This window comes from Ambystoma mexicanum, chromosome 5q, assembly GCF_040938575.1.
Source record: "Ambystoma mexicanum isolate Mex_15411 chromosome 5q, UKY_AmexF1_1, whole genome shotgun sequence".
In the NCBI taxonomy this organism is placed as follows: Eukaryota; Metazoa; Chordata; class Amphibia; order Caudata; family Ambystomatidae; genus Ambystoma; species Ambystoma mexicanum.
In genome coordinates, this window is record NC_090933.1 from 51,623,202 (window position 1) to 51,648,891 (window position 25,690).

Below are 25,690 nucleotides of genomic sequence, written 5' to 3' on the forward strand. Positions count from 1 at the left end.
GCATGGGTCTGGCATGATTCACATGCAAACCCTCCCTCCAACCCCTTTGCGGCTCTTCTCTTGGTCCTACTGCCACTCTACGTGCTGCCAAATCTGAAGATGGCTGCAAGGGGAGGGGCTTAGGTAGAGGGCAGTCATTTGCTGGTGGCAGTATGAGCCAGAGACCAGTGATTGGTTACTAGTAGAAAGACAGTTCAGAAACGAAACTGAAACTGATTTTTTTCTTTACCGAGGATTCCCAGCCTGACGACGGGGAATATTCATGAGCATGTGAATCCATGCCAGACCCATGCTGGAGAACAACAGTTACAGGTAAGTAACTTGTTCCATGTCGGACATCAGAGTAGGGAAGAAGGATATTTGCAAATAACCTGCAAAGAGGCAATAAGACTCCAAAGCAGGAGACACTTTGCCCAAGGGAGGAGGTCCAGAGTGGTTTGAAAAGTAAGAGGACAAGGGAGGATATTTAGTGGTCAGCAAAGGGGATGAAGGAGGGGTCAGAGGTGTTGGTGTTCCAGGAAATGCATCAGAAAGGTAAGAAGTAAACGTGTCGAGGCGCTTGCTTTGGATGCCGAGGACATAGGGAGTTTACAGGAGAGTGGCTTTGTCCACCATGTCAAAGAAAGGCAAGAGTATTTTAGAATAGAAATAGAGGAGAGATTGGAGCTGTGAGCAGAGGTCTGGAAGTTTAAAAACATGATTAATGCCTGAATGTGCGAGTGACGGCTAAGGTATTCAGATTTGAAAGGATCTTGGAAAGCATAGGTGTCAAGGTAGGACCCATCCTGTAAAAATAGAGTTGTTTTAGGAGTTTATATTAGTGAAGGAGGAGAGATATAGGTAGGTAGTTGGCTAGGTTTCTGGGTTCTGTGGAGGGCTTCTTGAGGATAGGTAGCATAGTTGCTACCTTGAAGCAGACAGGGAAACCTCTGGAGCTGAGTTAGAGGTTGAAGAGGGAAGAACGATAGGAGCAGGAACATCCAGCTTGAACAATCTGACTAGTATGCTATTAAGATGTCACAAAGCTGTGGATGACAAAATCACCAATGCAATCTGTAATGGGATTAGACTTAACGGGACCTCACTCAGATGCAGTATGGAAGCTATTTATTTACCAACCCATACCCTGGAGGCACCCAGCCAAGAATTAAAGTTTTCTGTTTATTTAATTCAATTTTTTGCCTGCCCCAACAGCTACCACAGACCAAGCCTGTTGGTTGTGGAGAGCATTGTCTGATTGTCATCTGCATAATGGTGGTATGGCAAGAGTGAGGATGGGAAGTTGGTAGCTGAGTTTCTCTTTGCAATAAGATCTGGAATTGGAACTACATACAGATGACCTCTATTTAATTATGCTTTCTATGACTTCCAACCTAATGGGAAGCCTAACTAAAGGGGTTCCGTTTAGCCCTGTCCTCATAGGTGCCACCACCCTAATCGTCAAAGTTAGAATCTCTCAAAACGTGGCCTTTATCAACATCACCGGTACCCAGACTAATCCCAAAGGACGCACAGAAGGCAACTTGCAGTACTGCGCTACTGTTAAAAGATGCCAGCCCAAACCCTGGCTAGCCAAACGTTGTAAAGCGCTCCATGCTCTCCAGCTAGGTCCGCATTTTAAACAATACAATTACAAAAATAAAACTAGCTAGTACATTAACATGTTTTGCAGACATGACCTGCCTTCTTATCTCACATTAACAGTTTGCTGCTACTGAGCATCCATGGCCAAATTTTGTTTCCCTGCGCCTCCTGTAAACTCAGCTTCTGAAGGGTACCCAGATAGAGGCAACAATCTGCAACGTGTGACACATTTGAAAGCAGCTATTTTGATAAACATGATGTCTTGTGGGCCAAATGGTGAATAGAATGTAACAATATAATCTTTAAAATATTCTGGTGGACTTTACAAGGATAAACCCTGGTGAGCATTGGTAGGGGAATACTTAGTGCTGGGAATTAGTCTGCTATTTCTAATCATTTTAAATCCTGACTTATTTTGGGTACTACGGATGACTGAAATGTAATTCATGGGAAGTTCAGGGTTCGAAATTGAGGGGTGCTGGGAGCTATTTAGATACCTGGCACCTCTCGCCCACCGCATTGCTGCTCCCTGCTCCAACTTTCAGTTCGATGCGGATGACACCCAGCTCGCTTTCAGGCTCCACTCGGCTGCCCCCCCCCCTCTCTCATCCCAGATTGTCTGTCTGCAATCCAGGCCTGGTGCGCCACCAGTGATCTCTGCCTGAATGCCAGCAAGACAGAGATCGTCCTCATCGGCAAACCTGCACCCCTCTTTCCTGCCACTCTGGCCACCCCCCCTTGGCCCTCTTCCTGCTCCCACCTGTGAGGCTAAGAACCTCAGTGTTATCTTCGACTCCACACTCTTCTTCTCGCCTCACATTTCCGACGTCTCTAAGAAGTCACACTACCAACTGCACCTCCCCAGAGGTATTCTTCCTTTCCTCTCCTTCCCCCAGCAGCTCGCTGTATTTAGAGCTCTGTTTCTCTCTAGACTTGATTACTGTAACAGCCTCTTTAAATCTGCCCACCTCTACTCTCCGCCCTCTGCAACTCATCCAGAACAGGACTGCAAGACTTGTCCTTGGCCTCAAGCCCATGGGTCGTATCTCTCCAGCACTGAAATCTCTCCATTGGCTCCCTGTGGCTGCAATGATCAAGTTCAAGACCGTTTCCATTATCCACAATGCCTTCTCGGGCCTTTGACCAAAATATCTCGAGATTTTTCTTCTGAAGCATCTTCCTACTTGAGCTCTTTGCTCCTCCACCTCCCAACTCCTTGAGGATCAGGTGGTTTTCCAAGCAACGAGTTGGGGGCAGATCTCTCTTCGGCTGGCGCCTCCTTCTAGAACAGCCTCCCTGCCTCTCTCAAACTTGAGCAGTACCATCTCCGGATCCAGAAGCAGCTCAAGACTTTCCTCTTTGTTTCTGCCTCCTCTCTTCCTCTTCCCTGCTGATCTCCTGTCTACTGCACTGGTTACCTGGCTAACCTCTGAACCACGGGCCCAGGACCCTGCTCTCCCAGTTGCACACCTGCACTGCCTCCTGGCAACCCTGCACTTGGGGCTGTATCTGCAACCCTACAGTCCCCCTACCTGCACTTATCGAACACTTGTTGTCTGCATTTAACCCCTGCACTGCCACCTGCCGGCCACACTTCTTGTTTTCGATGTTTTTATCCTATGTCTTGCACTTGCTCCTCCTCCGCTTCCCCTGGCACTTTTCCCCTTCCCTCTCCCCTGCACTTGTGCGATCTCAACGTCACTTGGCCTGGTAAGATCTATGTCTTGTCCCCCCTTTGTTCCCCTCCCCTACCTCGTCGCACCTTGAAACACTTGTGTATAGGCGTGCTATAAATATCATATCATATCCTACTTGCAGCCTAGAAAGCCTGGTTAACTGGACACCAACAGCTCCCAGGACCCACATCTGTCCCGAGGCCAATTCATACTGAACAAACATACCTATGTGAATTAAACTCTGCATTCTGGACAGACAATAAATTATGGGCATATCTATATAACATTTAAGACAGAATGGGTCATAAATAATAGACAAAGTGATATGTTTGCATTTTATGTGGAAATTAGCTTTTCAGAATGCTATGTACTTGCTCCTCATTCCACAGTGGTAGCTCCTGTCATTTGTTAATGCCTGATACCCAGCCGCTGAGTTTAGCTACTACTTACCCAATGTTTCTTCACCGGGGAAATTGTGTGCATTTCATTTAATTAATGAATGTAGCAAGGATTTAAAGAAAGTCTGCTCGGAGTCGGTATAATGATATATTGTGGACAAAACATACTTTTTTCTCATCTCTGTTTTTCTCTATGCTGTAATGTACAGTCAAAGGGTTCTGTGCTATCTCCACTTCCTGCCTGCTTTGTCGATCATTCTGTAGGTAGGTTAAGTATATGGGAGGGCAGAGTGTGTGGGGCAGAGAGCGAGCGTAACTGCTATTATGAAAGAGCAGACTTGGTCAAAAGTCGGCAAGTAGTGGCCATACAAGGAAATAAAAGTGGGTGGAATTAGTGAATGACCAGAACAGGTTTAACTGTTTGGCGAGCGAATGTGAGGGGGCTGGCGGGTAGATTTAAGCAGATAAACTAGTACAGGTAGCAAGATTCAAGTGGAATGTGACTCCAGAGTGGAAAGGGTGAATTGGATAAACCGCATCAGGGAAGCAAAGTATGACTTGGAGGAGCACTGTGGGCCACATTCTGAGTGTGGTGGTCCGGAAACGAGGGTGCTGGTAAGCTCACTGGCACCCTTGCTTCTGAACCACCACACTAAGAATCTGCCTGCAGGGGCCTTAGCGCCTGGCAGGTCGGACCCTGCCGGGTGCTTGGGCCCTGGTAGGCAGAGTCGTCCCTGAAGCACCGTCACCGTTGCTAACAGTGCCAGTGCTTCCTTCTCCCGACTCCCATGGAGTCCTATGGTACTCCACGGGAATGGGGAGTTACCGAATCTGCTGCCAGACTTCCCGCACCGCTGGGACTTGTAATGTCCTGGCGGCACCGGGAAGTCAGGTGGTGGATTCAGTGTTTCCGGGTCACCACCAACCCGCCGGTGCTATCAGGGGGTTACCGCCAACCTCAGAATGAGGCCCTGTTTGTGAAAAGGAAGTTTGGTTGATATAGAGTGTAGGATAGGGAGAGACTATGCAGGGCCAAAGCCATCTGTAAATTTAGGCATACCTTGTGCCACACTTTTTCCTTTCATTTGCTTGTGGCATGCAGCCCAATGTCTGCCCAGCATATTAGAAAGCTATGTGCAAGGACATGAAATGAGGACAAGAGCGGGGGGTTAAGCCTGGCTTGGTGGACGGAGGTGGACAAAAGTGGCTCCTCAACCCAGTCTGGAGGGGGGAGCTTTGGCTTCAGCGAATCCAGGATGAGGTGCAAGGTTCGAAATTAAGGTTCAATGAGGAAGAGCTAAAACCAGTTCCTGGGTGTCGGGCATCACCCAGTAGGCAGGAGCTACCACAGGGGAACCAGGAGTGAGTACACAGCACACTGCAAATCCAACTTCCACAGGAGAGGCAAAATAGCTTTTTGATATTTGATATTTTATTTATATTGCGCTCATACACAAGTGTTTCAGAGCGCGACAAGGCAAGGGAGGGGAAACGGGAGAGAACAAAACCATGATCTTACTAGGCCCAGTGACATTGAGAACGTGCAAGTGCATGGGAGGGGGGGAGAAGTGGAAAGTGCGGAGCAAAGGAGAAAACAGATAAATAAATAATAAAATAAATAATGAAGGCAGGAAACAGTGGTAGTGCAGCCTGCAAGTTGCAAGTGCTGGGTTTAAGGCAGCAGACAGGGTATTTCTAATAAGTGCAGGGAGAAAAGGGGGGGCTGTATGGGTACAGATACAGACCCCAGTGCCAGGGGTGGCCCTGAGGCAGTGCGGGAGGGTGGCAGAGTGAGCAGGTACCTGGAAGACCAAGGGTAGGCCAGGTGCACAGGGCCGAGAGAGAACAGATCAGCAGAGGAAGTGGGGGAGCGAAGACAGAAGCAAAGAGGAAGGTCTTGAGGTGCTTCCAGAACCGGAAATGGTTCTCCTCAAGTTTCAGAGTGGCAGGGAGGCTGTTCCAGAGGGAGACCCCGGCCGAAGACTGAGATCTACCCCCAGCTTGTTTCTCTGAAAACGACTGAGCCTGAGGGAGTTGGAGGTAGAGGTGCGAAGAGCTCGAGAGGTGATTTATTTGTGGAGGGATAGCTGAAGGTATTTTGGAACCAGGCCCCAGAAAGCCTTGTGGACAATGCAGAGAGTTTTGAATTTAATCCTTGCATCCGCTGGGAGCCAATGTAGAGATTTCAGAGCTGGAGAGATACAGTCCCAGGTCGTGAGGCCAAGGACAAGTCTCGCAGTCCTGTTCTGGATTAGTTGCAGAGGGCGGAGAGTAGAGGCAGGAAGATTTAGAAACAGGCTGTTAGAATAGTCCAACCTAGAGAGAACCAGAGTGTGGGAGACAGTGAGCTTCTGGAGGAAGGAGAGGAAAGGCAGAGTACCTCTGAAGGAAGTTTGACTTTTTAGAGATATCAAGAGATGTGGGCAGAGAAGGAAAGGTTTGGGTCAAAGATGACCATGAGGCTCTTAGCCTCGCAGGTGGGGGTAGGGGAAGGGCCAAGGGAGGCTGGCCAGAGAGTGAGGGGAAAGGAGGATGAAGGTGTGCCGATGAGGAGGATCTCTGTCTTGCTGACATTCAGACAAAGATCGTTTGCGGCACACCAATCTTGAATGGCAGTTAGGCAATCAGAGATGAGAGAAGGAGAGGAGGTGGCCGAGGGCAGCCTGAAAATGAGTTGTCAGCATAGCATTGGAAATTGGAGCAGAAAAAGGCAATGCAGTGGGCAAGAGTTGCCAGGTATTGGGTAAAAAGCCAGGTTGAGAGGTTAGACCCCTGGGGAACACCACATGTAGAGAGGGAGATGGATGATGGGAAGGACCCAAGTTGAACCTGGGAGGTCAAACGGAGAGGAAAGAGGTCGGTCAGCCATGCAAGAGCCTGATCAGTGATATCCAGGTTATCACGGAGACGGTTGAGCAGGATGGTATGGTTGACTGTGTCGAAGGCAGAAGAGAGATCGAGTAGGATGAGGACAGAGGGATTGTTAGTCAAGGTTGGCAAGCAGATCGTCACGGATGTTCAGGAGAGCAGTTTCAGTGCTTCTGGCAGCTCTGAAGCCAGACTGGTGGTCGTGGAGACAGGCAACCGAATCGGAATGAAGGTTAAGCTGAGAGATGGCCAGCTTTTCTATAAGTTTACCCAGAAAATGAGTCATGGAAATTGGACTGTAGTGCGGCCGGCAGGAGGGATCAGCTGTGGGTTTCTTGAGAAGAGGATGCACAAGAGAGTGCTTCAGCTGGGAGGGGAAGGATCCTGAGGCAAAGGAATGGTTGCAGAAATCGGCAAGGGCCTGAGCGAGGGTATCCACATGGTCCTTGATGGTTTTAGAGGAACAGGGATGAACCTGTTTCATGAGGCTTTCATGGATTGGACTTGTCTAGCAACCTCATCAGGAGAGAAAAGAGGAAAGGAAGAGAAAGAGGGTGGGGGGTGTCTGAAGGAGGGTCAACATGCACAGACGGAGAGGGGATAGGAGGAGAGGGTTGAAAGGATGCCCTGGGTTTTTGAGATAAAGGGAGTGGTAAGGGCATTGCAAAGAGTCTGGGAGGCAACAGGAGGGTGGAGACTGCAGCAGGGTTGGCCAGCTCCTTGCAGATTTTAAAGAGTTCGGCCAAGTTGTTAGATGCCGCAGAGACACGGGATTGAATGTGGACTCTCTTCTTGGTGAGGACAGAGAAGCGGTCTTGCCATTTGGAGCAGGCGATGGGCCAGTTTGTCAGAGGATGAACAAGAAGCCCCCCATTGCCTCTCAGCCACCCTACACTTCTGGACAAGAGCATCAAGAGTAACGGAAATAGAAGAGTAGAGCAGAGAAAGGGCTGTGTCGGGATGTGAGTACGCCAGAGGTGGAAGGGGCCGGGGGGAGAGAAGGTGGCGGCGATATCCTCAACTGACACGCTTCATGGGCCGGATGTCCGAGAAGGTAGGTGGCAATATTGGGGTAGGCTTGGCCTGGGAGGGGAAGAGAGGGAGTGATGAGAGGAAAGGAAGGAATGATGGCTCCAAGAGAGATGAGTGGTCAGAGGGATGGAGAGCGGGAGGTCAGAGGAGATCAAGACATCAAGTGGGGTGCCCTGTAGAGTGAGTCGGGCCAGAGGGGAGGATGGACAGGGAGAGGGAGTTGCAGAGGTCACAGAAGAGTAAAGAGGAGGAACAAGGAGAGTCTAGATGGATATGGAGGTCACAGAGGAGGAGAAGTTGAGTGGTAGAGGCCAGGAGAGAGGAGGCGAGGTCTGCCCACTCAGATAGAAATGTGGTGATTTGACCTGGAGGCCGGTAGATAGTAGCCACAGTAGGAGAATGGCTACGAGAGAGAGGGAGAGAGACTACAGACAAGGCATTCAAAAGAGGAGTAGGTCTGAGTGGGAACGATAGAGGCAGGAATCCATTCAGGAAAGATTAGGGCTACACCCCCACCGGACTGGGAGAATCTGGGTGCAGAGAGGATCTTGTAGCCATCAGGGAGGAGAGTGTCAAAGCTTGTGACCGAGCTGGCCGTGAACCATGTCTCGGTAAGACAGAGGACATCAAGGTCCAGTTCTTCTAGGAGGTGGCAGATGTCAGAGGAGTGTTTGACAGCAGAGCGAGAGAGAGTGGCAAGATGAAAAAGGTTACCAGCCTTTAAGACCTACCAGGGAAGGGTACAGATCAGAGGTATGCCCTGCATAAGAGAAGGAGCCATAAGAAGGGCAGAGGAGGGGGAGGAGAGAGAGGGCAAGGTAGCCAAGGGGAAGAGAGGAAGGGACAGCAGGAGAAGAGGAAATTGATGAGGCAAGGAAAGCGCCTATCAAAGAGGAGGAAATTGGGCTGAGGGCCTTGGACCATTACGGTCCCGTTAAGGTAGATATTAATGACGACTTTAGAGGAGTCGAAGGAAGCCATGAGAACTTCCCAAATAGTGCCACCATTAATAGGAGAGGAGGAGATGGGACTGAGTCCATAGATCTGGCGAAGGAACGACAGAGGATGTCGGTGAGGTTCTGTCTGGAGGAAGTGTCGGCGATAGGAAGGCCAGGGTTAGAGGACAAGATGTCCTTTTTGAACTTTTTCCTGCCAGACTTGGTGAGAAGGGAAGGATAGTCAATGGAGAAGCAGTTGGAAAAGATAGGAGAAACACAAAGCGCCATGGGAGTGGTAGCGCGGAAAGGAGGGAGAAGCAGTGGAGATTGAGATAGGTAGGAGTGGAAAACAAAGCGAGTGGTGAGGTCACTGGGCCGGCAAGTTACAGAGAAGCAACAGTTTACAAGCAAGGTACAGAGAAGTTAGCAATGGGCAGCAAAACTATCGAACCACAAGCCAAAACAACGAAGTTTGACCTTCAAGCAAAAGGGCAAAAACAGCAAAGTTTGACTTGCCCATTATGTATGTTGTATTATGTTTAAATGTGTCCTAGATGTGTGCTAATTCTTCTTTACATAAATGCTTAAACACTTACAGTTAATGTCACATGTGTATGTTTGTAAGGCACTAGTTGGCCTGGGGAGCCAAAATTAGCTCCTGGTAACAGTTGGTTTTAACCTTACTTGGCCCTGAGGTGGAGAAGTAAAAGACCGCTCAGTCGTTTCTATGTCCTAAGTTTTGTACAACAATTTAGTATGTAGTGCTTTCATGGTTTCATGGATGCATGGGTGAAATAAAAGTAATGATGGGAAGCTGTCCCAGGATGTATGAATTTGTCTTTGGAAAGAAATTGGTTTCCCTTTCTTGACAAAACTATTGGCAAAGTAGTACATTTGTATATCAGCCAATCGCTTCCACATCGTTACACACATATAGCATTGCTGTTGTTTGCAATATACTATGCCATGTGGTTCACCAATACATGCATATTTAGTGGTATACTTTTGAACCTCATAAAGCTGCAGTGGGGGTGAGATTGGAATTGAGACTGATTGGGTGAGCAATTTTACGCAGTGAAGACTCATCAGTCCCAGACTTGTAGGAATGAGGAGCAGCGATACTGCACGTCACTTTGTATTGTGAAGGCATCAAGAAGCAAGACACAAAGGATTCAAAGTTCAAAGCAAAATGGTTTAATAAAGGATTTTCTCCTTCTGTTTGGATGTCCGAGTGAATTAGAACTTGGTCAAAGCACGGTGAAATTGGTACTTGCAATCTTTTTACAAGTCCCACTTCAGATTATTATAATCATCTCATGCTGTTGACTGACGATAATATTGGTAGTGGCACTATCAAGTCCGAGCACATAATCATTTCTTCCAAATTAAGACACTTTGGTGTCATTTCCATAGACACTGTACTGCAGACGGATCCCGTTGTGTCCATGCAATAAGTGGCTAACTATTCGGCACATTATCTAGTATTTAGGAATGCCCTTTTACATACATCCCTAATTTTGTGTATGCATTTTTGAATGTGTATGAGAATGTATGTTGATGAATGATTGAATTGCTGACTGCAGAAATGAGTTCGGTCATCTGCTTTGTTTGAAAATATTTTGTTCTTCCTGCAACTTAAATGTGATTTACAGTGCAGATTCATACATGATTGATTCATTTGTGTATCAAGTAAAATAAATATTTTGATACATAAATTCTGAATAGAGTCCTCTGGATGCTTTTTCACTTTTTTCTGGTATGGTAATACCCTGGTCCAGAGCGTAGGGTCCCCCTGCGTTTTTCAGTGTAGTAGTTAATAAATTAAATCCCAGGAAGGTAGAAGGTGTAACTTGCTCTATGCTAAGGTGGAATTTCCCTACCTGAACAAAACTAAGGAAAGTATGAGTCAGAGTTCAACTTAAGTCAGTCTGTGTCCAAAACCTATTTTTTATTGCCCTCACAACTAATGCTAAACAATGTGTAGGGATGACAATGGAAGAAATGGTTATTAACATAACATAACGTTCTGAGCTTCATACAGCTCTCAGATTCCTTCTCAGCTCCCCTTCCCCACGTTCAAGAGTCTCACAAAAGTCTTAAGATTATCTTTCCCAAGATCAACGTAATATACAGTTCCACACAATCCTCGGAGCTCCCCTCCCCAAGTTTCAGGCAACACAGTTCAAAAGAAAACGGGTCTTGAGGCTCCCTCCTCAAGACAGCATTTTCAGTGCGTCAAGTCTCAGGGTTCCCTACACCAAGACTTCAATGTCACAACTGGTAATTGGTTCCGTCAACCTCACCCTCCTACTAGATAGCATTACCAGTTTGCTTACAGTGCTTCTCCTGGATTCAATTCACAATGTCTTCATCTTTCACAATTTAGGGCTCACTGGTCTAGGCGCAGTTGTCTGACCACACGGTCCACCCAGCACACGTCGCGCAACCAGGAACTCTAGGCTCTCTAGCCCACACAGGTTATACTTGACCCTGTGTGCAGATTCACATTCACTTGTCAAGTCTCAGCGTGTTGACTTTATGGGCAGTTTCATACTTTGCTGGCTTCTCCTTGTTAGCCTCTTGGCTTTGCCACAACATGTCACACATCTCTTGCTAGTCTTTGGTCTTCCGCACTGTATCCATCCATAAAGATTACTTTGTGGTGGTCTGGTTCATACACCACCTTTTTGTCACAATCTTTCACACTTTTCTCTTTTCTGTAGGCTACTTTCAAATGGGCACTTTCCCTCTTGGCTGTCATCTGTTATTAGCTCTGCCCATAAAGCTTTATTCAGTTTGATATTCACTATGCGTCATTTGGCTTTGTTTCAAGTTTTCATTCAATTCGGTATTCAATGGTCATAATCCAGGTTTGTTTCTAGTTTTCCTTCCGTTCGGCATTCAATAAGCCCCATACGGCACTGCGTTACTTATACGCAGTCCACTAGAAGTGCCCCGGCTTTGAGTGACTTCCCCGACACTCACCGGTCCTTGGCATCCTCTCTGGCAGCTCCTGCTGCCTTCTTCCTGCTTCTCCGGCCAGCTGGTCAGCCTCTGCGAGCTCTGCTCGCACTCCGTGTGCTCTCCTGCATACGACGGCCCTGCCTCCTCTTCACAGACGCGGACGGCGTCCCTTCTTTCCTACCCGCTCGCAGGTACTGCTACTCGCTTCCCAACACAGAGGCTCCCACACCTGTGGCAGCCTAACAGTCCAGCTTGCCTGGGTGTCCCATAGGTCCTCTGGGCATCGGCCGGCGTCCTGGCTTTCTCGCAGGCCCCACCACGGCTGCCTCCTCACAACAGTGGTCTCCTGTTGGTCGCTCCCACACAGGCCTCCCTGTTGCTCTCTCTGCTGTTTCACTGTTCTACACCTGCAACCACTCAACCATTAGACTTACCTGACCAAAGTTAAAGGTGACTTGCCTGACCCTCACAGTACTCTGCAGGCATCTTCCTCGTCCCAGTACCAAAGGGGTGAAATCAAGTTTGATTGTTAACTACTCTAGTCGCCTCTTACTCGTCCCAGTACTGTCGGAGGTTAAATGTGGGGAAATGAGGGGAGCTGTTTTACAGTAGCCTTTAAAGGCCGGGGGAGGGTTAGGTTGGTCCTCGACAGGGAAAGGGGATACCATGTCTAGCTCGTGGATACTCCACTCCCAGTCCCCAAGGACCCTCCACACAGGTGATCCTCCCTCGCTTCTCCACCCCCAGGGTCAGGATCCAAAGGCAATGGCCTGTCTCTGGTCACCTGAGAAGACGATCCAGGGGGATTAGGAGTGGGGATACCCTCAGGTTTCTCACAGTATGTAGCTCTTGTGCACATTGCATGTACCTTATTCACTTAAGTAGTCACTTTTTCCTTTGAAACATGTTTGGGTTTGTAAAACAGCTGCAGTTGGTAATTATCTTGTACAATATCAAATGAAGCAAGTATGGATAACAGATAAGGTTCCAAATGCTTGAAAAGGGATTAGTGAGGTTTTGATGGTTGGCACCACGTGGTTGAGTTAGCAATACTAAGGTGTGGATGTTTGGGGAAGTTGATTTACTCTAGATGTAAAGAGGTAAAGACAACAATTTAAAAGATGTGAACATGCAAGTACTATCAACATAGTAAAAATAATAGTTGTAATATATTTCTTTTATTTTCTATTTGAAGGCTGGGAGGACTTGGATTCTGCTGATGATCTTGATGATGATGATCTTGATGATGATCTTGATGATGAAGAGATGGACCCAGAAGCATCTGAAACAGAACGGGGTGCCTTAGCTCTGGCGCAGAATACTCCCCCTGTGGGTGCCGTTGCGGTCACAGACTGTTTGTTCTGCTCCCACCACTCTCATTCTCTCATGAAAAATGTGGCCCACATGACGAAAATTCACAGTTTTTTCATCCCAGACATAGAGTTCCTGCAAGACCTGAGGGGGCTGATAAAATATTTGGGTACGTGCCCTTTATGCAAGTTGCCGGTGTGAGCCAGACTGTCACAAAATGCTCATTTTATTTATTTTTTTAAGTAGATTTGTGCTATCACAAGATGTTCTGTCAAATTCAACATCCTGGCTATCGGTCCAAAGTGTCTAGGGTTGGTAACCACAAGAAATGATGAAGTGCCATTTTAATACTAATTTCATTTTGAAACAACTACTGCCATTTTATTATTTTATTTTGTAATTACTACCTGCTTTGAAGATGAGAATAGTTTTGCTTCTGTGTATCTAGCCAAGCAAGGTCTTATCTCACTGGATCTGTGTTGGGTTAAAAATCCACTGGCAGCCCCTGCTTACCAAACTGTGCAAAGGAGACCCTGTGTCTATGGCTACTGTGTTAAACTGGCCGTAGTAAGAGCATAATGATCGGTTTACCACAATGTTTCCAAATGAGAGCGGCAGACGCAAACATAATCTTTCAAAAGGTGTACCCTTCTGTACACAATTCGAAAGCAAAGCAAATTGAAGATCACGGGCGCAAAGTAATATGGAAATTACAATGTCTTTATGGACGTCATTCGGCACCGCTGTTCTCAGTCCTCTCAAACCTCCCCTCGCACCACAGCAGCTCATGCTGTCCAGTCAGCGTTCCATGCACAGAAGGACACCGACTGAGTCTAGCACATGAGTGATATAATCCATGATCTAATGTAAGGCTTTATTATCCTAGAGCTTGCTCATTGCGGGTGGCCTGCTAAGATGCTCTACTTGGTGAGGACACGCGTGTTACTTGAACAACATAATCCTTGAGATATGATGGTGGACTAAGGTACATGTGAGATGATATTGTAGATTCCCTTGACTTGTTCTATTCATCAGTGAGCTGTTTGACTGTTGAGATCAACAGCTTACTTGAGGGCAAGGTAAACCTATCCAAATTCCACACCCAACCAGTAATTGTTTGAACAGAGTTGTGGAATACCTTATCAAGCACCAGGGAGTTGAACCATTGCAAGGGCTCTTCCCATAGGGCAACTGGCAGCTTTACCCTGTCACAAACCCGCACCTGTGCACTATACCTTCCCACAGTCTTCCCCACATCATCTTGAGCTTTGTTGAAACTCTGGCGTGCTCTGCCTGTTGGTCACTTCTTGTACCTATTACCTCTACGTGTTCTCTGCAACTAGGGAAGGCTTAGTTTGTTAGGTTTTTATTTTAAAAAAGGTAGCAGGCGCTCCTCTCCAGAAAGAACATGGCATGATAACTGTTAAGATGGATTTCTGAACGTTGTCCTGGAGAGGCAGAGGTTCAGAAGGCCAGCCTAGTTTCTTGGAACAGGGTAACCTATGGACAAGCCAGACCAATCAAGGTAGCGATCGCGGCGGTCAAGATTGGGTCTCAAGAGGGGTGAGGGTGACTGAAAGCCCGCAATGAGCACACAGAGCAAGGACGCTTACAAATTACTCCAAGCAGGTGTTATATTCAAAATATAGACACATTTATTACAAGGCCTTTGTAATATTGACCATAGCAAAGAATCACGATAAAACTCAAGTAAACCAACACATCACAATCAAATACAATATATACACAATTACCGAAGGGTCTAAAGAGTTCGAAGCACAAAATATGCAGACCACCTAGATGGGGAGGAAAACAGGCAGTGCAAGTAATCGTTAGACCCAGTTCGCCTTCAGAGGCCACCTAACTAGAAGGAAGTCCGAGCCCTATGAAGAGTGGAGCCTTGTGCTCAAAAGTACCTGCACACGCTGGGGCCAAGGGGAGTCTCTTCAAGGAAGTCGGGCAGTTCAGAGTGGTGAACAAAGGAGGGCGAACAGATCTCCGCTACTCAAGCGCGGCCTCCACTTGCGGGCAGAAGCAGAGCGCGAGTGCGAAAAAGGTGTGCTGTTTAACACAGCGAGGAAAAGCTACGGGTTACTGCAGGAGGGCGACCAGTTCCTAGCGTTGCTACTCAGCGGTCCCCGATGCAGGCAGACCCAGGCTTCTCCGCGTCAGTTTCAGTGCTGGCAGGTTCAGATACGAGCAGGGGACGTCTCGGCGTCGTGTAGATTCCGCGGCAGCAGAAGTTAGAGTTGAGGATGTCCCAAACGCAGTGAACCCGCACAGATTGTTACCACAGCAGGGCAACGGAGCGGCCGTGTGTATTTCAGCCCAAGGTACACTTCTCACTTCAGACCTGGGAATGCCAAGTGTACGAATCGTGTGAGAGTGCTAAGGACTCGGAATACAACACAACCTGACGGCGGTTACAGAGCAAGACACCTGTGTAGGCTGGTCAGTCCACTGGATGGCCCAGAGACGCTTCCGAAGGCTTACGTGCAGGAGATGATGAAGATCCCGAGAATAGTTGTTCCCCCTATTCCAAAGGGTCGAAGTACCAGTACAGGCCTTCTCGTTCGATCAGAGGCAGAATGGTTTCACAGAGCGACAGCAGTGCAGAGGAGCAGTCCTTCAGCGGGTCACCAGCGATTCCTCGGTTCAGCCTCATAGTTGCAGGATACTTGGCTCCTGTATCCGTCGTTCGTGAGAACTCAGGAGATCGACATGGTAGTGGTGTTTCCAGCCTCTTCTTATCCAGAGTTCCCTTCGCGCCAAAACGGAGGGGACCCAATGGGAGATCTGCTCACAAAACACTCGCACCATACGTGGACCTATCACGGACCATGGTGGTTCCAGGCATTCAAGACACACTAGACTCTCTGGCACCCAGGATGTGTATTGGGACCAGACATCCCAGCCCACATCCTGGAGGCACACACATGGCCTGTAGAAGCCCACGAAAGCATCTGTGTTTCGCGGGAAAGGACATGCCCAAATAAGGAAGGCCCCGGGTCGGCTCGACCTGGGGAAGGTGAAGGGGGCAAGACGGTCAGCGGGCAGGACAAAGAGCCTCGTGGTCTGGCCATTCTGGAAGCCAGGTCACCATTTTGGGCTAAGCGTAAGAAACGCGCTTAAACAGCCAAAAGGAGCTCAAAACACAAAGAAACGATCGCTGCCACCAGTCCCATCCGTGATTCACTTGCACCGTTCATTAACAATCCAAAGAGAGTGTCTAGGGCCTGTAGAGTGACTAGAGACCCAAGAGAGCAGTAACTTAGTGTCATGATGCCTACCCCCGGAGCACCAGGCCAGGCCCATCACCCCCGGGAGCAGGCATCACGCCCCCGGGTAAAAACCCAGTGGCCCTTTATAGGGGCTCTTTGGACTCTGTCCTGGCGCTGTTGGCGCCAGGCTCATGTTGAACATCAGGGGAAGTGTTTGGTGCACTTACCTGAAACAGACCATGCACTCACCTGATGCAGAGCATACTGCATGAAGAACCAAGCCAAATGAGGCTTAGGAGGGACTATTTTTCTGAAGGAACTATTTTGTTACTTGGGTGGGGCTGTGGAAGAATACTCACCTGGAACTTCTTCCAAGGCTATTTAAGCCACGCCCGGACAGCCACACGTGCTTTGCGTTGTTCTGCATCCCAGCAGCTGAATGCTCACCGTGTCTGCTCCTGCACCTGGACTCCAGCCACGCCCGCCTCGAACCTGGAACACCTGTAAGGAAAGAAGAGAAGAGAAAGGTGAAAACCAAGAACTTATTCAACCTTCTTACCTGCTTCCGGAATCTTCACGCCAGCATTCCTGAAGGAAGACTTCCTTTTAAAAGCACTGCGTTGCTCGCTGCAGCACCACGCTTCACTCACCTGTTCCCGAGACGCCGCCCGGCTCCATCGCGGCTCTCAGCACCGGTCGCCACATCTCTGCACCTAGGGGAGAGAAGAAGAGACAAAAGGTGAGCAAGGGAACACAAGAGGAAAGCCGAATTTTCAGCCATATTACTTACCGGCTTTTCTTGGTGAACCATTCCACATCTCGGGTCGGCGTTGCATCTTTGGCAGGTACCGCACCCCAGCCCCTATGGGGAAAGGACAAAAGACATTACTGGGGAACTATAAAGACTTTTAGAGGGGTCGCCCTCATCACTAACTCACCTGATTTTACCACTGGCAATTTAACCCCTCAACGCATCGCCTTTGTTCTGCACCTGAAATAAAGGACAGATCACAGGTTAGGAAAAACAACATAAAAGGAGGCTCACACTTGAACTTTTGCATCTTCATACTTACGGCGTATCGTTCAGAAAAGTCAAGTGGATTTGCCAGCGCCATTCTGAAAAGCAGTGAAGTAACTGGACGAACGCGCGCCCCTGCACCAGAAGCAGGATGGAGAGTTCATCCTTCCAAACCATAAGGTGAGCTTAAACCGGGGGTTTTGGAGGAAGTCAGAAGAACGAAGGGGGGAGCAAGCACACTATTCAGCAGACAGTTAATCCCCTTTCTCATCTGCAGAAGGATATTCCTACGGGCCAGACAAGCAAGATTTGGGGGTCCTGTTCAATCGGTGGTCCGAATTCTGCGCATCACGCTTGAAGAGGCCACAGCAACCCAGGCCAGACCAGCGCCTCCGTGGGAGCCAGGTGAGCGTTACAGAACGCGAAGCCTTCCTACAAATTCCCACCCATGCGCTATGGAAACTTCTGAGACTGACCAGTTGGCTCAACTACTGGGGGAATTACGGGCCGAAGTACACGCCGCTTGTCAAGAGACTAATGCTCTCAGGAGGGAAGTGATTGTAACAAAGGAAAGAGCTGATGACCTGGCTGAACAGTTTTTGCAAGGTCAAGCTGGACAAACTCCTTTACCCGGTTCCGGAGGGAACCCCGCTCCTGTGCTTTCCAGTAACCCGGTGCAGATTAATCTACCTGGAAACATGCCGCTGGCCCCACCCAAACGCTTTGCTGGGGACCCCAAACGATTCGCCATATTCATGAATCAGTGTCGTTTGCATTTCCTGTGCAGACCTGGGGCCATCCCTAATGACCAGACCAAGGTAGCCTTTGTATTGTCATATCTCAGCGGCAGTGCTGCCGATTGGTCAGTTCCACTGGTAACTCAAGATGACCCGATTCTTTGTGATTTTCAAGGATTTCAAGCAAGCATGGAAAGGTTATTTGCTCGTCACTCCCAGGGGCAGGCTCTAGATGACAAACTTCTATCTCTGCGACAGGGCAATCAAGACCTCCTTTCCTACATTGCAACCTTTAATAGACTAATTGTGGAAACTGGGTGGCCAGAGGATAAAAGAATCACGTTATTTTATCGAGGTCTACGCGGAGAACTTAAAGATGTCCTGGCCCAAGTTGTAAATCCGCCCCAAGAATGCTCAGAATATATAGACTTAGTGGTCCAATTGGATCACAGACTGCAAAACAGAAAAGCAGATCGGTCCAAGTTTGAGACCCGGGTGTTAGTCAAGACCCACGCTAACCTCAAGGGGGCTGAAGCCTCTGAGCCAATGCAAATCGGAGGAGTTAAAGGACCGTTAACTCAAAAGGAACGTGAAAGAAGACGGCAGATGCACTTATGTCTTTATTGTGGGTCCTCTGGACACTTTCTACGAGATTGCCCGGCAAGGCCGCCCAGGAAGGTGGTAGGAGCCGCTGATAAAATCCATGAAACCTCTGTATCGGGAAACGACCCCGCCCGACAAGCGTAGGGGTCCGCTTGCCGAGCTTGAAAACAAACTCTCAGACCTCGCATTTCATTGTGCCAATGGTCCTCGTAGATCCGGAACAGCCTAAGCGGTTAAAGCAATAAAGGCATACATCGATAGTGGGGCTATAGGAAACTACGTGGATCGTGAATTGGTCTCCAGGATTAACCTCCCTCTGCGTCCTAAAACCAGCAAAGATGTCATCACCACAGTTGATGGAACCGAAATTGCCTCGGGACCGGTAACACATTCCACAGCTCAGGTGACAATTGTAGGTCCGGACGGCCATCAGGAGGCAGTTGTGTTTGATGTAATCAAGGCTCCACAGTTTCAGGTTATTCTCGGAATCCCTTGGTTAGAGACACATAATCCTCCAATTGATTGGCGAGCGAAGAGAATAACCTTTCCGGAGTGTGCACGAACCTGCTACCCAGAAAATCTGAAGATCAGTCTAGCATCAGTAACCTCTGTCTCCATGCAACTACCTCCGGAATACCAAGACTTTCAGGACGTCTTCCAAAAGGAACAGGCCAACACGTTACCTCCTCACAGATCGTACGATCGCCAAATCGATCTGGTGCCCGGTGCACAACCCCCTTGTAGCAGGATTTATGCCCTTGCTGAGCCGGAGAATCTGCATTTAAGACAATATTTAGATCAATACCTAGCCAATGGTTTCATTCGCCCGTCAAAGTCTCCGGCATCCTCGGCTTTGTTCTTCGTGCCAAAAAAAGAAGGCGACCTTAGAACTTGTATCGATTACCGCGCATTGAACCAGATAACTGTTAAAAATCGTTACCCTCTGCCTTTGATCCCTGAACTCCTTGACCAGGTGAAGGACGCTTGCATATACACCAAGTTAGATCTCCGGGGGCTTATCATCTGGTACGAGTAAAAGAAGGCGACGAATGGAAAACGGCCTTCTGTACAAAATATGGACTATTCGAATACCAGGTGATGCCTTCCGGGTTGTGCAACGCGCCTGCTGCCTTCCAATTCTTCATGAACGATGTCCTTCGGGAACTCATCGATGTCTGTGTTGTCGTGTATATCGATGACATTCTGGTGTACTCCTCTTTGGAATCAGATCACAGAAAACATGTCAGGGCCGTCCTTGAGAAATTGCGCCAGCACAAACTGTTTGCAAAACTGGAAAAATGCATTTTTCATACCACCGAGGTTGAGTTTCTTGGATTCATCCTGACACCTAAAGGGGTCCGAATGGACTCACGGAAAGTGGATGCCATCCTCAAATGGGCATCACCTAGTTCGGTGAAAGATGCCCAAAGCATGCTTGGTTTTGCCAATTTTTATCGCAGGTTTATCCCGGAATTTTCATGGGTGGTGCAGCCCATCACTGCACTCTTGCGGAAGAATAAACGTTTTGAATGGACCGAGGAAGCTGAACAGGCCTTTCAGGAATTAAAAGCTAAATTTACGTCCGCACCTATTTTGAAACACCCGCGTCCTGATTTCCCATATATAGTCGAAACCGACGCATCCAGCTTAGCCATGGGAGCTGTCCTGTCTCAGAGAGACCCCGAAACCAACCAACTGCACCCCGTAGCATTTTGGTCCAGAAAGTTCTTGCGCCAGAGATAAATTATGCAATCACCAATAAGGAATTATTAGCCATTAAGTCCGCCTTTAAGGCTTGGCGGCATTATCTTCTTGGCGCCAGGCATACCATCACCGTGATCACTGATCACCGAAATTTACAATATTTAAAAACTGCCAAGGCTCAGTCTTCACGACAGCTCCGATGGGCTTTATTCTTTGCGGAGTTCGATTTTGTAATCACTTACCGTCCCGGCTGTAAGAATGGCAAAGCGGACGCGCTATCTCGAATTGGAATGGGAGAAATGGACACAAACTCGGAACCTGTGCCGATAATTCCCGAACAAAGAATCTTGGGGATAACCACTTTACAAACCCTTGAAGACATTCAAGCACGGGTAAAACTATTCCTGGACTCTTCAGCCTTGCAGGATTGGATCAAAAGGGGGTCTGACTTTTCAATCAACGATGGCTTACCTTACTTCCAAGGAGTTTATTTTTGCAAGAAAAGGAATTGCAAGAACTGGTTATTTCCCGTCATCACGATACTCTGATGGAAGGACATCCTGGCATTGCCAAAACAGAGGAAAAAATGAAACGACAATTCGGGTGGCCGTCCTGGCGAAAGGATATTAAATCTTTTGTGATGTCCTGAGGAGTTTGCGCCCAAAACAAAGGTCAAAAAACAAAACCCGCCGGTCTTCTTCAACCCTTAGACATTCCACCAGCACCTTTGCACACCTTGTCACTAGATTTTATCACAGACCTGCCCTCTTGTAATGGATATAATACTATTCCGGTTGTGGTGGATTTATTTTCCAAGATGGCCCATTTTATTCCATTGAAAGGATTACCTTCAGCTTTTGCTCTTGCCAAGGAATTCCTCAAAAATATCATCCGTCTGCATGGATTCCCGTCCATACTAATCTCTGATCGGGGAAGCCAGTTTATTTCTCATTTTTGGAAAAGTGTTGTCAACTGGCACAAATCGATGTAAGACTCTCAACCAGCCACCACCCACAGACTGATGGTCAGACGGAGAGAACGAACCAGACCCTTGAACAATATCTACGATGTATGTTGCACCAATCGGAGGGCAATTGGAAGGATATTTTATGGGTGGCTGAATATGCATACAATAACTCGATACACTCTGCAACTGGTTAGAGCCCCTTTTATACCCTATATGGACATCACCCTCGTACTTCAGACTTGGACTCACCTTTGAGCCTCGAAATGCCCGCAGTGGACCATTTGCATTCTACGATTACTCAAGCCTTCAAGGATGCTACTGCACACATACAACATGCAAAATGGAAATACAAAAAGAATGCGGATCTGCATCGAAAGGAGGCACCTCCATACAAAATAGGGGATCAAGTATGGTTGGCTACCAAACACTTATCGCTCAAGGGACCTCAGACTTTTAATCCAAGGTATTTAGGCCCTTACTCGATCAAAGCTATAATTAACCCAGTGGCAGTCAAGCTAGATCTACCAGCTAACATGCGGATTCACCCCGTTTTTCATGTGTCGCTTTTGAAACCAGTGCAATCAGGAACCAGATTCATAAAGCCACCAGAACCAATCCAGATAGATGGGGAGCCTGAATTCGAGGTGAAGAACATGTTGGACTCTAAGATCTCAAAATCAAAACTTTTCTATCTAATTGATTGGAAGGGGCACGGGCCTCAGGAAAGATTTTGGGAACCCAGCGACCACGTACATGCACCTCGGCTAGTAAAAAGGTTCCATCGGAATTTCCCGAACAAACCGAAACCTCCTGAGGGAACGACCTTGGGAGGGGCCTTGGGGGGGGGGGGGAGGGGGGAGTGCTGTCATGATGCCTACCCCCGGAGCACCAGGCCAGGCCCAGCACCCCCGGGAGCAGACATCACGCCCCCGGGTAAAAGCCCAGCAGCCCTTTGTAGGGGCTCTTTGGACTCTGTCCTGGCGCTGTTGGCGCCAGGCTCATGTTGAACATCAGTCCGGGCGCCATAGGCGCCAGGCTCATAAGGGGAAGTGTTTGGTGCACTTACCTGAAACAGACCATGCTGCACACTCGCCTGATGCCGACTATGCTGCATGAAGAACCAAGCATAATGAGGCTTAGGAGGGACTATTTTTCTGAAGGAACTATTTTGTTACTTGGGTGGGGCTGTGGAAGAATACTCACCTGGAACTTCTTCCAAGGCTATTTAAGCCACGCCCGGACAGCCACACTTGCTTCGCGTTGTTCTGCATCCCAGCAGCTGAACGCTCACCGTGTCTGCTCCTGCACCTGGACTCCAGCCACGCCCGCCTCGAACCTGGAACACCTGTAAGGAAAGAAGAGAAGAGAAAGGTGAAAACCAAGAACTTATTCAACCTTCTTACCTGCTTCCGGAATCTTCACGCCAGCATTCCTGAAGGAAGACTTCCATTTAAAAGCACTGCGTTGCTCGCTGCAGCGCCGTGCTTCACTCACCTGTTCCCGAGACGCCGCCCGGCTCCATCGCGGCTCTCGGCACCGGTCGCCACATCTCTGCACCTAGGGGAGAGAAGAAGAGACAAAAGGTGAGCAAGGGAACACAAGAGGAAAGCCGAATTTTCAGCCATATTACTTACCGGCTTTTCTTGGTGAACCATTCCACATCTCGGGTCGGCGCTGCATCTTTGGCAGGTACCGCACCCCAGCCCCTATGGGGAAAGGACAAAAGACATTACTGGGGAATTATGAAGACTTTTAGAGGGGTCGCCCTCATCACTAACTCACCTGATTTTACCACTGGCAATTTAACCCCTCAACGCATCGCCTTTGTTCTGCACCTGAAATAAAGGACAGATCACAGGTTAGGAAAAACAACATAAAAGGAGGCTCACACTTGAACTTTTGCATCTTCATACTTACGGCGTATCGTTCAGAAAAGTCAAGTGGATTTGCCAGCGCCATTCTGAAAACCAGTGAAGTAACTGGACGAACGCGCGCCCCTGCACCAGAAGCAGGATGGAGAGTTCATCCTTCCAAACCATAAGGTGAGCTTAAACCGGGGGTTTTGGAGGAAGTCAGAGAAGAACGAAGGGAGAAAGGGGGGAGCAAGCACACTATTCAGCAGACAGTTAATCCCCTTTCTCATCTGCAGAAGGATATTCCTACGGGCCAGACAAGCAAGATTTGGGGGTCCTGTTCAATCGGTGGTCCGAATTCTGCGCATCACGCTTGAAGAGGCCACAGCAACCCAGACCAGCGCCTCCGTGGGAGCCAGGTGAGCGTTACACTTAGCTTACAGTGCCCTCTTGTGTCATGTTGCACGAACGCTGCAACATGATAAAAGAACTACGGAAAACAATGTTTCCCGGTACTGACTGTTTTAAGGGCATGTCAGTTTCCCCGCAAGAATGGAGCGAAAGCCCAGAGGAGTGCGGCAGAAGGCTGCGCTTCTCTGGCAAAGTCTAGATCATGGTTAAAACAACAGCAAACAGTTTAGGGGTTGCCACATGGAAGGGAAATTACCTATAATTAAGAAATCTTTCCTAACACTAACCTGTTCTGAGATGAGAGTTTGCAGCATACGCTTTTTGCTCACTGTACCTTTCACAGATGGGAAATAGCCATTTGCATATCAGTCTTTGTCTTGCCCACATGGGCAGTTCAGCACTGAAATGCTATAGCAATTCCTCTCTGAACAAGAGTACCAACAGCAACTCCATACACGTGTTTCAGCCCTGTTGGGCCTCATCAGTGAGGTGAAACTGTGCCTCTCAGGTTTTTATACCCAGACATTCCTCAAAGGAGGACAACCCTCTGATTGAATGTGGTGAAAACTGATGCGATATCACTGTTTCTGAGATTGCATTCTGCCAGTCTACATTGTTGGTCCATGCTCCTGTGTTCAGCCCTTAAATACTTTGTTGACTCTCATCTATGCCATTGGATTGAGGATGGTACACCGAGCTAAAGCGTTGTTCTATCCCACTCTCTGAGAGATATTTGCACATTTGAGGTGCACCGCATTGTCTGTCATCAGGAGACTTGAGAACCCTCCTTTCTTAAATACCTCATCTAGGAACTGAAAGCAGCTTTGATAGAAATCTCTCTAATGAAAGGTACTTATACCAACCTTGATAGACCATCAATTAAGACCACCAAAAGTGTGTAACACCAAGACTGTATGTAGGCCCAACCAAATCCATCCCCACTCTCTTCCAGGGCAATTTTGGGAATGACATGTCTGTCATATGGGGATAGCGTGTCTGGTGTCCCTTCTCACTATTAACACATAATGCAACTGCTAATGGCTTTCTCAATCTGTCACACCCAGCCTGCCAACAGTCTGCTTTAGTTATCCCTTGATGTCCCTCATGTGCCTCTCCTACAATGCAACCTCTCGCTCCACTTGGGGAAATGATGCTATCGCTCCTCGAAACATAGTTGCCTTCTACATGTATCCTATTTCTGATAGGCCACAGATCCTCCAATCACCCCCGTATATGGTCTGGTTTGTTAGAGAACCTCTCTCAGCTCCTTTAATGGTTTCCTCTCCCATTTTTTTCGAAAGACCCTGCTCGTTGCTCGACGGCAGGTACTTTGATCCCTATCATAGAGAGCTATAGTATCTACATTTGAGGCGAGACGTGACCAGAAGTCTGCAGGTATATGTCAAGATGGATTTTTAGAATCTGGCCTGCTGGACAGATTGTACGAGGCCACCCTAGTTATAGTGAACAGGGAACTCGGAGCTTAGCCAAAACTCCATCAAGGTAAACGCGGAGACCAGTCAAGGCTATTCTTAGTGTGTGAGTGAGAGTGACGATTTGTGGGATCACTTCACTTCTTCCCAAGGAGGAGCCCTTCCCTATGAGGCTAGGTAGGTGAGGCTGATACCCGAAAGTCCCCTTAGGGGTGGTAAAAAGCAGGAGGACCTCACAGGGAGAGACTGCCCCTCTGGGGACAAGGACTACCATTTCACAATGGAACTCCCTAACACTTCTGCTCTAAAAATTATGAAAACCTTAAGATCTGTTGAGGTTCAGGCTAAAAGCACTACTGTGTGCTAATGCGATACTCCTTTGCTTCTGCCTTTAAGATTAGATACCATCAATATGAATATCCAGTCTAAACAGGATTTGTACTATGAAGGTACTGAGAAGAGCGACATCATTCATGGAGTCGTACAGAACACTTGTTTGAAAGAAACTGCGATGAGGTGGCCCAGCAGAGGAAAGAAGAGTCCCCAACTGAGCGTAATTGCGGAATATGGCACTCTGCTGGGGAGGTCCCAGCTCAACAAGATAAAAAGCCATGAAGGACTCAGTAAGGAGAGCAACAGGTGCGAAGCCTGGTCAGCCTGCAGAATTGGAACCAGGAGAGAAGACTGAATGCTGAAGGAACAAACTAGACACTGGGAGGATGCCGGCCGCAGTCCAGAATAATTCTTCTATGGGCGAATGAGAGCAAGGCGAACTGGAAGCTGGAATCCGGGAGACAGTGGCGTGACCTTGAGAGATGGACTGAGTGGTCCCACAACTACGCTGATACCACCTGCCCAGAATGCCGCAGTGACACAGCGGGAGCGTGGAGAGAAAAGAGCGGTGCCTAGCAAGCGTTCACTGGGAATGCAGAAGCACGACACCGCAGGAAGAACCAGTGACGTGCTCCGACC

The 25,690-nt window shown here is 48.3% G+C and overlaps 1 protein-coding gene across 1 annotated transcript in view; it reads left to right on the top strand.

Moving 5' to 3' along the window:
- ZNF622 (zinc finger protein 622) overlaps nt 1-25,690 on the top strand; it is a 275,145-nt gene that overhangs the window by 73,714 nt on the left and 175,741 nt on the right. Inside the window, exon 3 of the mRNA XM_069620502.1 lies at nt 12,656-12,940. Within this exon, the coding sequence (XP_069476603.1) occupies nt 12,656-12,940 (285 nt within the window). The remainder of the gene's footprint in view (nt 1-12,655; nt 12,941-25,690) is intronic.